We start from the raw sequence: 14619 nt of genomic DNA, 5'->3' as shown, positions 1-14619 counted from the left end.
CACAGAGCACTGGTAGAGCCCAATAATACATAACCCAAAACTCAAATAATCTGGTCATTTTTTCTGTTGTCCCTTCAAAAAGAATGAAAAAGCCTCCGAGCTATTTGATGCTCCTCAACCTGTAACACAGTGTGTTACATCCCAAATACTGCTCTTGGATTTCCTTCTGCTGAAGTCAGTGAGAAGCCCATGGGCTTGGTGTGAGCTTTCAACTTCCACTCAGATACCTGTCAGCAGAGACAGAGGTGTGAAGACAAGCACCCACATGAGCTGGTTTGATCAGAGCAAGTGATGCTCCAAACCTCTTTGCAGATTTTATCAGAGCTGGGCAGGCAACAGGCAGGTCATGAGTCACTTGGCAAGAGTCACAGCAGCAACAAGCCCTCCCTGCACTATTAGGACTGAAGGGGAAAACTTACAGGTGTGTTGAAGATCAAGGCTGTGTAACAGGCTGTGTCGCAGGCACTTCCAACAGGTGTCAGTGTGTTCCCTCACCTGCCAAGCTTTCTGACCCTTTTTCACCCTCCCAGCCCCGTTCTGGTCCTGCTCCTGCACAAGTCCATTTTTTGGACTAAACCCCACACAGAGTTCTTGGCACACTCTCATATCTTGGTTTCAAACTTCCCTTGTTTGTAACAGGACTGTCTCCCTGAAACCATCCTGTGACCATATCACCCCTGACACACCTTCACCACACGTTCCTATCGCAGTCAGAGTCCCTCTGGTGCCTCCAGCAGCTGCCTCAGCACTCAGCTCATTCCCTCCCTTCCTCCCACCTGCCAGGTCCTCATGCACAGCATTCCCAGACTGTCTGGGGACACAGACAGTGGGAAAGCTGGTGCCAGCCCTCAGTTCCACACACACTGCAGGGACCAGTCACACTGCTCTGCTCCTCAACCTTTAAAAGCAAACTCCCACAGAAGCCTTCCCTGATTCTGGGCCTCCTTCCCTTGATGGCAGACTCTGCCTCCAGCTTTCAATCCTGGGTCTTCTCTGACTCAGGCAGTGGTGACAGAAGGACAGAGACTCCCTTAGGCCCTCAAATCTTAGACCTGACCTACTCAGAAGTTCACGGCCCTTAACTAGACTACACAAGCTCTAAACTGCAGCCAATCAGCCCCTTCAGATACATCCACTGAACCTTCTCTGCTGCCATGAACAACGGGAACATCCTTCTCCCAACTGAGGTCAGTTCTCATCAGGCTTCCCTGCTAATGAAACACCAGCTCCCTGCTCATGGGAAAAATTCCTGCTGATTTCACTACACCGGTGTTTCCTGCAGCCTCCAGTGTTGTATAAGTAGCTGTGCTGTCTCCCACATCCCAGTCCCTGCCTCGCCTTCCAAAGATCCACTTTCAGCATAAACCCAGACTGGGAACAATGGCATATGAAACACCACGTAAGAACAAGCAAAGGCATTTCCATACTTGCATGAAGAATCAACTAGGATGTAGCTAAACCCAGATCTCAGCCTAGGGAATAAAGAATTCCCACATTTTCCAACCCTCAATCTAATTCTGTGAACTGGGGCAACTGGGGACATTTCTTATAGATAAGAAACAAAATTCAGGGGAGCACACAAATGGGAACTTGTCCAGTGCTATTCCAGTGGCCTGGTTTCAGAAACTGCCCTCACACCCTACCTCATACTCACACACTGCTCCCAGGCCCTTGCAGTTATACTGATATTAAGGTCACACAGCACAAACCAATTCATAAATCTGCTTGTTCTACACTGCTCAAAACTTGTCACTCATCTTCCCATGTCTGATTCTGCAGCAAAGCTGTCAGCATCTTTATTTCTGACTTTTTGGGACCTCAGCCCTCCCTCTTAGGTGGGAGTTTCTGTCACTGGTACTGTTAAGAAAAGGACAAAGAAAAGCTTTAAATCAGTGTCATGGGGTGAACATGCAGCTGGGCCTTGCTGAGGGCAGAGCAGTTGCAGCAGCACCCTGATGATTCGTGCTCTCTGCTGGGGTACTTTACAGCTTAAAACTGGGGATACCTGGATTGTGTACTGACTCCCAGGAAAATAAATCCCATTGTCACTGCAGCCCTTTGCTGTGCCACCCCCAGATCTGCTCCTCCACTGTGCATCCTATTCCCAAACTGAACATGTTTGCTTGTAACAAGCAAGTTGCTTCTGTAGCATCAGTTTGTTTTCTTTTAACTATACAGTGTAACAGCTGGATCCATTTAATATAAGACTGATAAGTTCTTCATCTGTGCTGAGATCCACACTAGAATTTGGTTCCCCAGACTGGATTCCCAGCAGCGTCTGCAGTGGGGAACACTGAAAGATAACCACAGGAACAACTTCCTCCACAGGAGCAGCCAAGGCCCACCCACCAGACATCCCATTTCAGTGCAAAGTAGGACAGGAAAGGAAACTCGGGCTCCATGACTTTTGTGCCCTCACAGTCATTCAAGGCCTCTTCCCTGCTCATGACATCCTGGGGGTTTTGTTTGCAACTCATTTGTGTTGATTGTTTGGGCAACACTTTGGAGATGATAAACAGACACACCAACATTTGGCATTCTCTGTGTGGGAGGGAGGATCCATGAAGAGGTCCAACAGGGAGAGCACGTTGTCCTTTCCCTGTGAGGGGCAGGAGGGACAGCAGCTGCTTGAACAGCTCCTGTCTCAGGAGCAGGAGAATGACCTCAGCCCTGACACGATGTTACAAGCAATACAAAAGCAGAGCAGAGCAGGGAAGGGCAGCTGGTACAACAAAGGGATTTTGAGGACTTTCATTATGGAGACTTGGGTTTAAATCATAGTGAGAATGTCTGAGTCTTCTCTACTCATGACACTCAGGAGTGTAAGGAAGAGTGCCTTTGATGGGACAGAAGCACAGCTGGCAGAAAAGCACCAGCAAAACAACAGAACAACTTTTTGGGAAGAACTTCTTTTACTAACAGACCTTTTCTTAGTTTTGAAAGAGCATTGGTTTTGATAAAAGTTCCTGCCAAAGCTACTTGGAACAGCTTTGCTTCTGGCACTTCAGAAGCTCTATTCCAGAACATCCAAACTTTATCTCAAGAGGTTTTTATCCCACATGCATGGTTACTGCTTTGCCCTAACATGGCAAAAGAAGTGAAATATTTTATCACTCTTTAGATCATTAAGACAAATCAGTTACGTTTGTGACTGCATAACACGTTATCCAGTTTTCCAGATTAAGGCATTGCTGGGTGATGTAATGGCAGTGCCAGACTCTCATTACATTGCAAACAAGGGAGTTACTGTTCTAGGAAATAAGATAAGGTATTTCATTCGTATTAAGCAGCAGTTGTTCTTACTGATTAAAGAAAAAAGGTAAGTAACCACCAGTTTTTTATATAATATACATACTGTGACCTGCTACTAGGCTTTACTTAGCAAAGCAGCAGGAAGCATAGGCAGTACAACTGAAAATGGATATAACTAAAAGGAAAAAATTCAGAAATCCCAGAGCAGAATGTTTCTAAAACTCAAAATCTGGAACACAGTGTCCTCATAGGAAATGTTGAAAATTATTTCATTCAGATTAAAGAGGGGGAAAAATGTGCCAAACAAGCTTTACTATGTCAGAACTTCCCAGGAAACAATAATTCTGTGTTAGGCTGTGTCTTAATTCCAAGAAGCCTGAGCAGGACTTTTTCCTAGGAACAAAGTCCAAGAGGATCTGGATGCAGTGAATCCTGCAGGGATCCAGAGCACAGAGAGGTCACAGGAGGTCAGGCACAGCTGGCTCCAGGCTCAGCAGAGCCTTGGTGGGGCAGTAGGGCACTGCCAGATTAGAGGGGAAGGAAAAAGGGGGTTCCCTTCAAGCCTCTGCCCACTGTCTGCAGAAAACAGCAGGTCAGACCTTGAGAGGGAGAAGTGTCACCCTCCTGTGTGGGATGTAGGATGCTATCCATGCTCAAGGCTCTGCTGGCAAGTGCCCAAACCTTCCAGAGGGGCTCAGGAAAAGCTACACCACCAGAGGGTGTGGGGCTTCCCTTCCTGCCTTTTCAGACACTGCACCAGCAGGGGAAGGTTCCAGCAAGCACTGCAAAGATGGGACTCCAAGCAGTTGTTTTGTGATCAGGACACCAACAGGCTACAGGGCACTCATCTGGGTACCTTCATCTTTGAATTTTTGTGCTCATGACCTAACCCTGACCTTAATCCCAGCCCTACTTAGTACCAAATTACCTACTTACTACATTGTAAAATTTATTTAATACTTGACTAATTTTATTAAATTATCCAGCTTTCACAAGTTACAAAGGCCACATCTCCAAAGACAAAATTTTACTCTGAGAGTATTTATAGCCTTTCTCTTTCCCACATAGACAATGATGGATGCAAATCCAAAAAAAGCAAATAAGGAAGAACCTCCACACTCTTGGGTTTACTGCTAGTCAATAGGGCACACAATCAAGCCCTGAAGCAGAACAGAGGATATATTTGCCAGGCTGATGGAACTTACCCTGGAGTTTATTGCACAACTCAGGACCTGCATCACGTGTGCGTGTGTTGCTGAGGTGGAAAAAGTTGTGCTTCTGCACAAAGGGCTGCTGTCTGCTGACACAGACAAGACAAAAAATTCACTGACCTGGAAGTTAAAGTACAAAATCTACTTTCAGCCTCAGTGCCTGCTGCTCACGCACATTAAATGAAGAAGCCTTGTTTGGTGGAGTATGATCTTATCTGTGCTTCTCAATCACAGAGAGCACAAGGCAGCACCAGGACTCCACCCAGCAAACCCCATCAGCTGCATCATCAGGTGAGGGACAATCTAAGTCTAAACTGCTTTTTAGAGTGAAACTTTTCTGTCACAAGGTCACTCCACATTATCTAGCATAAAGAAAATTAGCCATGCAAGCCAACAAAGTTGGCGAGGGGAGAGTTACACAACAAGATACTGGCAGGGGAATAGAGTAGTCAAAATTCAGAGAGATGGAGCAACCTGCAGGATGTTTCTAAGCACTATGGCAATACAAACACACCACAAACTGCAAAGGCTCAGAGAGCTCCAGAGGAGCAGCGGCTCCAAGTCAAAGTATGGCAAGTAAGTCACTCAAGGGTAAATGGCAAAGCAATATAGGACAGGAGAAAAGATTTCTCAGCTCAACAGCCTCCAGTCCCTAGACAGGCTTAAATCAGTGACTGGACACTTGTTTCACAGAACACAAACACCACACAGCACCAGGTGTGCCAACTGGAATGACTGTGATGACTCCACTGAGGTCGAAAGAGCTGTAACAGCTTGCTCTGGATTTACAGCTGGAACATCAAAGCACTACACAAACCTAAGTAATTAATCATCAGTCACAAGCCAGGCCAGGAATTTTATAATAACTCAAGCCTTTTTCAACAACCCAAGCATTCCAGACAGTCTTAGATGCATATTCCAATTAAAACAGGATGTTGATGGCAGAAGCCACTCTCCTGCCAGCACTGCTGGGTACTGCAGCTCCTGCAGCAGCTCAGGCTGCCAGGTAAGGAATCCACAGCACTGGGCACTGTGCTACCAAGCTGATGGGCATGTTTCAGTGTGTGCATGCTGTTGTGTATGTACAAAACACAGGAGACAACCTAACCACCAGGAGAGGAAGAAGAAACAGGGTGTAGTTTAAACTATAGACAGCCGCTGGCTGTGGAAATCAGAATCTCCCATATAAGTATGGCTGAAGAAATCCGACTAGAAGCAGAGTTCTGTCTCCCCTGTACTCACAACTTTTATATAAACTGTGTTTATAGAAACTCAGGCCAGAGGCCCCTTTGTGACACACACTGAGCAGTGCTCAGCTCTTGATCAACAAGGCCCCTCAGTCCTGTGCCCTGTCCACTGCTTCTTGCCCACCACCCCTGGCCCACCAGGAAGCCATCCACACTGCAGAAGGGGCTCCATTCACTCACTGAAGTGCAGACATTGAGTAGAAATGTGCAGTTTGCCTCCTATATGCAAGTTGCACCTTACAGAGACTCAGCCTCACACTCCTGCCATGATTTCAGAGTGCCACAGCAGGAATGTGGCAGCACAGGCCACCCCTCCTAAAACCTCGGCTTCATTTTAACACACCCTTTCTCAAGAATTGTCTTCTCTAGATGAGCTCCATGTCCTGGTTTCTTCACCACTCCCTTCCTCCAAGCACTCTGCCACTTGTGTGCCTCCAGGTCCTGCAGTGTTTAGCAATGGCTGTGCCAGTAACATCAGCTGTGAAAATTGGCCTCCTGTCATATCCCAACACGGAGGATCTCAAAACTGAACATTTCTCTGGTCACACTGTCCATCAGGGAATAACAATCACTACTTTCCGCTCTCAAAGCACTATCAGCTTTCCAAGGCACAGCTGGGCTGTACACTATTTAAAGAATCAGCCAAGGGAGGAACAAGTACACCTACAGCTTGGTTGCCAGATATTGAATGGGGCCAAGGCCCCTTCCCCCAGGCAGCACTTTGCTCACACACAGTGGGTTCTGAGGCCTCCCATCCTGGAGGAGCCTTGCTCATGGAGCCATGGTTGTCACTGTAAGGCTGACAGGGCAGCTGCCCCTGAAATGACACGTTGATGCCCACTCTGCCCCAAATGCTGGGATGAGCACACAAGGCACAGAAGAATGACCATTTGGGTGTGTTGGTGAAGGGGGAAGATGAAGGGTATCTTCAGAGACAGAAGCTGCCACTTACACAAGGCTACAGTTCTGACATAAACCACAGTGAGGAGACAAACCACAGAGACCACAACATGTGGCAGCACTTCTCTGCACCTGCCTGCAATACAGCACATTTGACATTCATGCACTGTCAGAGCCCCAGTTGCTGCTGTGAACAGGATGCACCTTCTCAGCCTCAGCAGCAGCCTCTTGCCATGCTCTCATTGTGCTTAGAGATGCTCTCATTGCAGAAAAACTAGTGCTGGTACTGTGGCTCAATCCCACATCCTCTGGGTTTGCACTGGAAAGCAGCAAAGCCAATCTGGTTTATCACACTCAGCAGGGTGGTGAGCTCTGTCACTAAGCAGCAGATGAGATGAATTTATAGAAGTTGGCTCGTTCTTTGCTCTTTCTGGGTGTAATTGAAGAAGAGCCATAGGACACTCACAGTCCTTCCACAAGTAACTGGGTACCCCACATCCACTATATGAAGTGCTTTTACAGTGGTTTGGAAGGCAGCAAGGGGATAACATTCCAACTGTAACAGCAGAGTAAGCAAAAATGCACCAAGGTCAGGTCTGCAGTTTGTCACACAGCAGGGATCTGAATCCAGATGTGGTGAATTATAGCACAGGATGGACCCCCTGGAAAGTTTCCAGCAAGTGCAGCATTAAGCTTCCTAAAGGGAGCAAAGTGAAATGACAGTTTATTTGCCTCTGACCTAGTAATAGCAGATGGAGAAGAGTGCAGGTCACACCTGCTTTTGGGCACAGCTGGAATTCCTTAGGCCTTGTTTGTGGGCAGGAACTGCTGCAAACAAGTTCCCCCTTCTTGGTCATTCCTATTCATCATCCCCACAATGAAATCCAAAGGCACATGGATTTCTTTTCTTGGATATGAGAGAAAGAAATATAAAGCAGTTTGCTCAAGAGCAAACCCCTTGAAAAACAGTTATTTTGCAAAACCTCCAGTGGATCTGCACACACCACACTCCCCAAAGGCCTGATGCCAGGATCCAGCCCAGAAGGAAAACCATCCTGGTGTTCAGCTCAGTGCAGCACACACATGTCAGCACAATCACACCTTGTACTACCAGAGTGTTCCTTGGTTTGCTCCATTCCTACCCAGGGGGTAACAGAAGCCTTACAGACCCTCTCTGGAGGTGGCCAAAAACCCCCAGTCACATGAGCAGACAATTGAGCAAACAACTTGCACTTTTTACTCTGCCCTCAGAGGCCGCTCTGCCAAGCCCTCTGTGGCACTGACAGTGATGCCTTAAAATCTAGGATTATGAAGAGTTTAGCATAACTCTTTTAGCAGCACTTTAGCTAAGTACATTTGTATTAGATTCCTGAAATATTGTTTAATGTTCCTTGCCAAGGATTTTGGTGGACAAAGATTTTAGAAAGAACATCTAGTTTGTATAGAATGTACCCAGAAAAACATAATAGGCACATTCTTTGATATGTCCCAGTCAAAATTATTCAGAAGACCCAGAAACTTTGAGGCTGTTCCAAGCAGGGCAGAAGGTGCTGAGAAGATGAAGATATCAGGTCTCTGGGACCACACACTCAATTTGGGGATGTGAGCCTGAGGGAGGTCCAAAGGGGAAGATAATTTTTGGGCTGGGTGTAACGGTGATGGAATAGTTAGATATTATAATTAGCTAGTGTTATAAAATTGTAAAGCTTATGTTGACTGAGGGCAATATGCAATGTGCATATTGTGGCCATTAAAGTGCTTTAATTAAAGAACTGCTCTCTGTCTTTCTATACTAAAATTGTCCTGAGAATTTTTGGTTTTAGGCAACAACAGGCAAGCCCCAGGAGTCCAGTTCAAGTCCGAATCCCACCAGATTCCACCTCCTGCTCGAAGGCACAGGTAGGAAAGACTTCCCAGGCTGGAGGGCAAATCCTGACAACAGTTCAGATCCAGTCTCTGATCCCCAGGCACGTCAGCCTAAGCCTCTCTGGAACAATCAGAGAGACAGGTGATTGCAAAGCACAAACGAGCTGGGCACAGCTCTGACTCTGCAGTGAGGGCATGTTTTAGAACACCCTTGAGGCTACAGTAACTTCTGCTGCCTGCCCCACTCACAGCAGCTGCATGCAGGGCATGCCTTGGCCATGGTCCAGGGCTGCAGGATGGCAGCACGGAAATAGCCTCCTGCATTCACCAGAGACCGGATGGACCATGCTGAGATTTGCCAGCAGCTGCCAGGCAAAAGAAGCAGAAGGACTGTGACATGACCCTCCACAGGAGGAAACATCTGAAACTTCTGACACTTAACTGAAAGTATATCAAAACATTTATGGAAAAGGAAACAGCATGGAAACTGGATTAAGTCTATCTTGGTATCTCATTATCTTCTTGACTGTGAGAATGAAGCCTTCTTTCACTGGGCATTTGTCCCTCTGGATTCAAACTGGAGAGGAAATTGTAGTTTATTAAAACTTAAATACACTTTTTGATAACTTTCCCAGACAAACAAAATGTTAATGCAATTTTTGGCTTAGTCTTCACTTGGGGAATGATGACTCTTCTGTGACAGGATGAGCTCTGGCAGCTTTATTATTCCACTCACGAGAGGCCCAAGTATCACCTGCAACACGTCTGCAGCACACGTGGTCCCCTTCCATTCTGGAAGCAGGGAGGGAAGGATGTGCAAGCAGCCTACAGAAACAACACAGTGTTGGTTCTTTCCCTCAGAAATGAAGACTGAGGAAATATGGGAACAGCCATGGAAGTGCTCCAAGGAGAGTCAGCTGTTCACCTCAGGACACGAGGAGTGCTTGGCCTTAATCACACAGAGCTGTCATGACAAGGGGTAACCTTCCAGCACACAGAACAACAAGGCACCACAACAGATTGCAGGCAGGAGTCCTTATCAGCACTGGGAGCTTTCTAGACCAGGCTGGGCAAACATTTGTCAGGAATGACGTAAGGCAAGTTGATGCTTATTTGGATGGGGAAATAGGGCTACATGACTGTCAAGCTCTCTTCCAAACCATTTTGATCTCTGGCCCTACACAGAGGAACATCGAGTGTTGGCCAGTAATCCACACACACTTGATCATCTGGGTCCCCACAGATGATGTGTGTTACCCTGGTGGAGCTACTCTGTCAGTCAGTTCCTCACATGGGAAGCAGCCTCATTCCTACAACATCACAGAGTTTATTCTCTGTGAGGATAAACATATTTCTTTGTTTCTGTAAGGTCCCTGTGAAAGTCCCTTTCACCCCTGATCACCCAGTCTCCCTGGGTGGAGACTGAAATTAGGTGGTACTTACATACACTCTGAGATGCTTCCATGGCCATCACACCAGAACAAGAATGGTACTCTATTTCTGACCTCCAGCCCCAGGGGGCTTCATGACCCCATTACCAGCATGAGGTAAAACCCCAGTCCTGTACCTCAAGCTCAATGTTGAAGCTGTTTCACTGGCACAGGAATCGAGGTTAAAGCCCCTCTTTGCAGCTGCATCGACCCTTCAAGCCCTCTGCTGACCCCAGTTCTCTCTGTGCCGGGGGTCTGCACCTCCCCACGCAGCGGGAAGGCTGAAGTAGGAGCCTGTCCAGCACGGACACAGCTAAACTGGGACCGCAGCTCCATCTGCAGGGCTCTGCCAAACCGCCAGCCTTTCCCAGCTCCTCCTCGGGGAAGGCCAGTTATCCCAGTGGACACTGCACACCTAGTAACCACCAAAACACAGCTGTGAGCACACACACAACCACACTCCTCAGGCTCCTGAAAGCAAATTAAGCCCCTCTCTGAAAGCATCACCTCAGGAATGAAATCACTGTTTCAATACAGTCCCAAAGACCAGTAAATTCCCAGAAAATTCAGTGTATGTCAGACACTGGATTATGCAAAATGCCAAGTGAAGCGTCAGCTTTGTGGCTTCAGGGAGCAGCTCTGCCTCTGCAGCGCTCACGTGCACAGGCAGCCAGTGTCAGCTCAGCCTCCTGCTCACAGGCAACACAGGCACAGCCCAGTGCTCCAGCAAGGAGTCTGTGGTTCCTTAAAACCACCACCTCCAAAAACCCTCTCTGCCCCAAAATGAGCCTGGGCCACTATGTAAAGCATGGAGGAACACACTGTACAACACCAGCCCATTCCCTCGGATCTGAGTCGGACAAGAACATCCAGCCTCTTGGGACCAACAGCAATTTTTCTCCACTCTTGTCTTTATGAAAAGGTCAGCAGCACTATGTGTTTTTCCAAGATATATAACTACGATGCAATGCAAATCCACAGAAATGCATTTTTAACATTGCTTTATCTATAAATATAGGAATTTAACACTTGTCCTACTGGATTAGACCAATAGTCCGTCTCACAGGGGATTTGTTCTGCTCAGAGCTCAGACAAGTGATTGACTGATGCTTCCAAGAAAAAGCACAGTGCCTCCCACCGCCCAGCCACCAGCACTCTTGGAAGGTCAGCTAACTCCAGCCTGCTGCAGGGAAACAGCCAACCCCAGAAGAATGTAGCATGATGCTGTTTAATACTCCCATAATCCAGCTCTTAAGGCATCCTGCAGAAGCAAGCTGTGCATGTTGCTCTGTTTCATACATGAACACTGCTAACACCCAAGAGAAACCTGTGAACCCATTTCTTTAATTTCTAAACAGAGTCTGACAAACTGAATTTAAAATATACCCCTGAATTACTATTAGAAAGAAATCCGCAACCAAACAAAACACCACCTCTTTGACTACAATCTGTACTCATGGCACTAGGAAAACTCACAGGAATCAGCTGTGCTGAAACTTCATTTCCAAACCTAGGCTGGAGTACACTTTAACTGAGCTTCTTTAGTTGTCTCCTTCCCCAGATTTCCTCTACTGTGTTTAACCAGGGCAAGTCCTGCAGGCCAGAGAAGACTCACAGTTTCAAGTAAAGAGTGTACAGGACATGGCTCACTACTGGGGTGGATAAAAGCAGTGTGAGGTACAATGGGGGGAAAGGCCAGTCTGTGAACTGTAACCACCCATTGGGTAGGGAAGGATCCAGCAGGAGACCCGAGCGCTGGTCGGTCAGAGGGAGCTTGGGTGTCTGTGGGAAAGCAGGGCCAACATTCAGCAGGTAAGGGGTGCATGAAAGAGCAGGGAGAGTGACAAAGGTAGAGGGGAAAGCAGATGTACTAGTGCTCAAGTAATGCCTCCGAATCTGCTGCTGCCTTCCAGACTCAGTTTGCTGATGCATCTCCTGCCTAATGTGCTTGGCAGTGGAGTCCCAGTCCAGCCTGGACAAAGCCTGACAGCCCATCCCTGGCACACACAGACTGCACTGGACACTTCCACCCCTACTGAGTGCTCACCTCCACTGGCCCAGCAACTGCTTCCACTCGGACTGGCAGACCAGATCCTTTCCTTTCCTTTGATTTCCTTCCTTCCCTCCTAGCTATGGTCAGGAAGGGAACTTGCAACACCAGCAACAGCAAGCAGCAGCTTGAATTTAATCCTGCCATTACTCAGTGTCATGATGTTGACTGTCCATTTCAGGGACTTCAGTGCTGTTTCAGGCAACCCTGCTCTGAGTCATCCTTCCAAAAGTGACAGACCTCAGCTATTCCCACAGTTGTCAGGAGACTGAGTCCTACTCCAAACTTAACTTGTTGTCAAATTTTGTACAAGTCGTTTCACCTCCTGTTTTTCAACTTCTCCATCTGAAAAACTGGAGTAAGCAACTCTGGCCTTCTTTGTAAAGTCTTGCATCTAAATGCCTCAACATGGAAGTTGGGGATTTCTATTACTATCAGAGCAATGTGTGAGTGTCCGGTGTTTATTTAGGTCTGCTAGGATGTCTGAATAATTGCAAAGCAATTCTTGTGAAGACACTGATCTGAAGCACTATCTTTATTACAATGTTTTGTCTGTTTCTGGCAGCATTCACCAAGTGTCAAGGGCTGTAGATCAGGTGCTATAATATGTGCACTGATCCCTCAATGACATGTCACTCAGCAGGAGTGGGAAACAAAGGCTGCTTTGCTGTTGGAGTATCAGGATCCTGGAATAGAACTGAATTTGAAATGTGCAGGTCAGGGCCATGTCCTGTTATACCTGCAAATCCATGTGCCAATATAAAGCACAGTTTGAACCTATCATCCAATCTGATCACATTCTATATAAATGAACCTCAAGGCCAAAAAAAAAGGAATCCTTTCTAGGTCAAATGGGTGATCTGGCACGTTGAGAATTGTATTTTTAATGAAATATCTGGAGCTGTGAACTCTTCTATCTTGGGTCCTGAGATTAATGAGTTGCTTTTGCAATGCAGACTAAAAAGTTTCATGCAGTTCCCTGGGGAAGGTGAAACACTTCCACACGCTCAGCTGAACTTCTGCACCTCTGTGTGAAGTCTGTGTCAGGAAATGAGGGAGTCTGTCACTGCATGGAGAGTCCAGCACACTGGGAATGAAGTGGAGATTCCTTTCACCTGGCAAAAGGACTTTTCAAGTGTTCAGCTGGGCTCAAGAGCAAAAAGCATCCTGCAAGGAGAGTTGTGCCTGGTACAGCTGTCATCTGCTTTGTTTCTGGATATGCAGAAACCTAGGCCTGTGGGAAAAAGAATGAGCAGAGCTTTAAGCCTCACTCAGGGAGAATGTGCCTATACCTCTATACTATAAAAGCAGCAATTTTCTGATGGCAACAGAGCTGGTCACCCCATCAGAAATGCTTACCTGTGTCAGCATTTATGACGCAGAAACACTTGCCAGGCTATCTCAGGATATCAGAAGGCTGAGATACCACAAGAGTGCCCCTATTTTGTCAAGGACTGGCTTCAGCTGTGGACCTTCTCTAGCTGAGTTCATTCCACACATCAGGGTGCAGGGACATTCTCTACAAAGGACACAGACCTAACCGGAAGCAAAAATCTGAAGGTAAAAAAAGACTTACTTGCCACAGAAGTCCTTGTGAATGGCACGGAGGGTCAGTAGTAAGTCTGGGTGTGCATGTAGCCAGTGCTCCACCATATTTGGGTGTCTGGGATCAACTTCCAGAAATACACTCCTGTAAAGACACATTCAAGAATAAAAAGCAGGGAAATGCAAATGTTTATGTTGTTAAACTGATAAAAATTAAGGCCTTTCCTTTTGGGTGACTCCTACCAGTGGGAAAAGGCAGTTAACACACTGCAATCCAATAATCCTAAACCAGATCTGAGCTGTCCATTTCAGATGCAGAGCCCAACTGCTTCCTTCAGGGGAGAAAGTGTTGAACCTGAGGGGGAATTCTTATGGTACTTAAATCCTTGTGTTAAGATTTAAGGAGGCCTTTTGAAGTCCATGCAGAGACACCACCAGCAATGTCTTCCTGAAGCCCCCAAAGATTTAAGGCCAGAATGCAGTTTCATGCTGCAAATGCAGGAACACTGAGCCCTGGCCTGGCAGCATGAAGTTCCTCCGTGTATATGCAGAAGAGTCATGAAGTACAAGTCAGTACACACATCTCTTCACAGTAAATGTCTCCATAAACCTGTTATAAAAATACCACCAGCATTCAGGCCTACACTAAACTAACCAGCCAGCCTCAGGTACTGCAGGGATACTTCCATTTCTGCCAGGCTTCACAACACCAGCCCAATTCCCATCTCCCCTCCTGTGAGGAGGCAGGACCACCCCAGCTCACAGGCACAAGGACTGATGGAGCTGGTCATAGCCTGGGACAGCACAGCAAGATACAAGTTTAGCAGGCAAAGGTCAGAGGCCAAGTCCCATCATACCCTCTCCTGAAAATTCCTAAAAGATCCCACACTGAATACTCCCTGCAAATTCACCAAGCTGGGTGTGGATCTCATTTCTGACCCTAAAAAACATCCACTCCTCAGTGGGAGCTCCACCTTATAAGACAAGCAAAAAGGGAAGGAAAAGAAATAATCCTAACAAACAACCCCATGGGACCAGTCTCTGTTGGTGGGAAGTTCTGAGGAACATCATCTGCTCTTGTGGTCATGCAAAGCATGAGGAATGAACGCTGCATGGAC

The 14619-nt window shown here is 47.0% G+C and overlaps 1 protein-coding gene across 2 annotated transcripts in view; it reads right to left on the bottom strand.

Annotated features, from left to right (window-relative positions):
* Window positions 1-9054: 9054 nt before the first annotated feature.
* Window positions 9055-14619, bottom strand: part of HEMK1 (HemK methyltransferase 1, mitochondrial release factors N(5)-glutamine) — a 30447-nt gene continuing 24882 nt past the window's right edge. For both annotated transcript variants that reach the window (XM_071550581.1, XM_071550582.1), the window contains exons 10-11: window positions 13533-13646; window positions 9055-13190 (exon numbers count right to left, since the gene is read on the bottom strand). In XM_071550581.1, the coding sequence (XP_071406682.1) occupies window positions 13154-13190; window positions 13533-13646 (151 nt within the window). In that variant the 3' untranslated portion in view covers window positions 9055-13153. The remainder of the gene's footprint in view (window positions 13191-13532; window positions 13647-14619) is intronic.

This window comes from Pithys albifrons, chromosome 3 (assembly GCF_047495875.1).
Source record: "Pithys albifrons albifrons isolate INPA30051 chromosome 3, PitAlb_v1, whole genome shotgun sequence".
Lineage (NCBI taxonomy): Eukaryota > Metazoa > Chordata > Aves > Passeriformes > Thamnophilidae > Pithys > Pithys albifrons.
The sequence above is the reverse complement of the archived record's forward strand: the minus strand, read 5'-3'. Positions and strand labels throughout refer to the sequence as shown.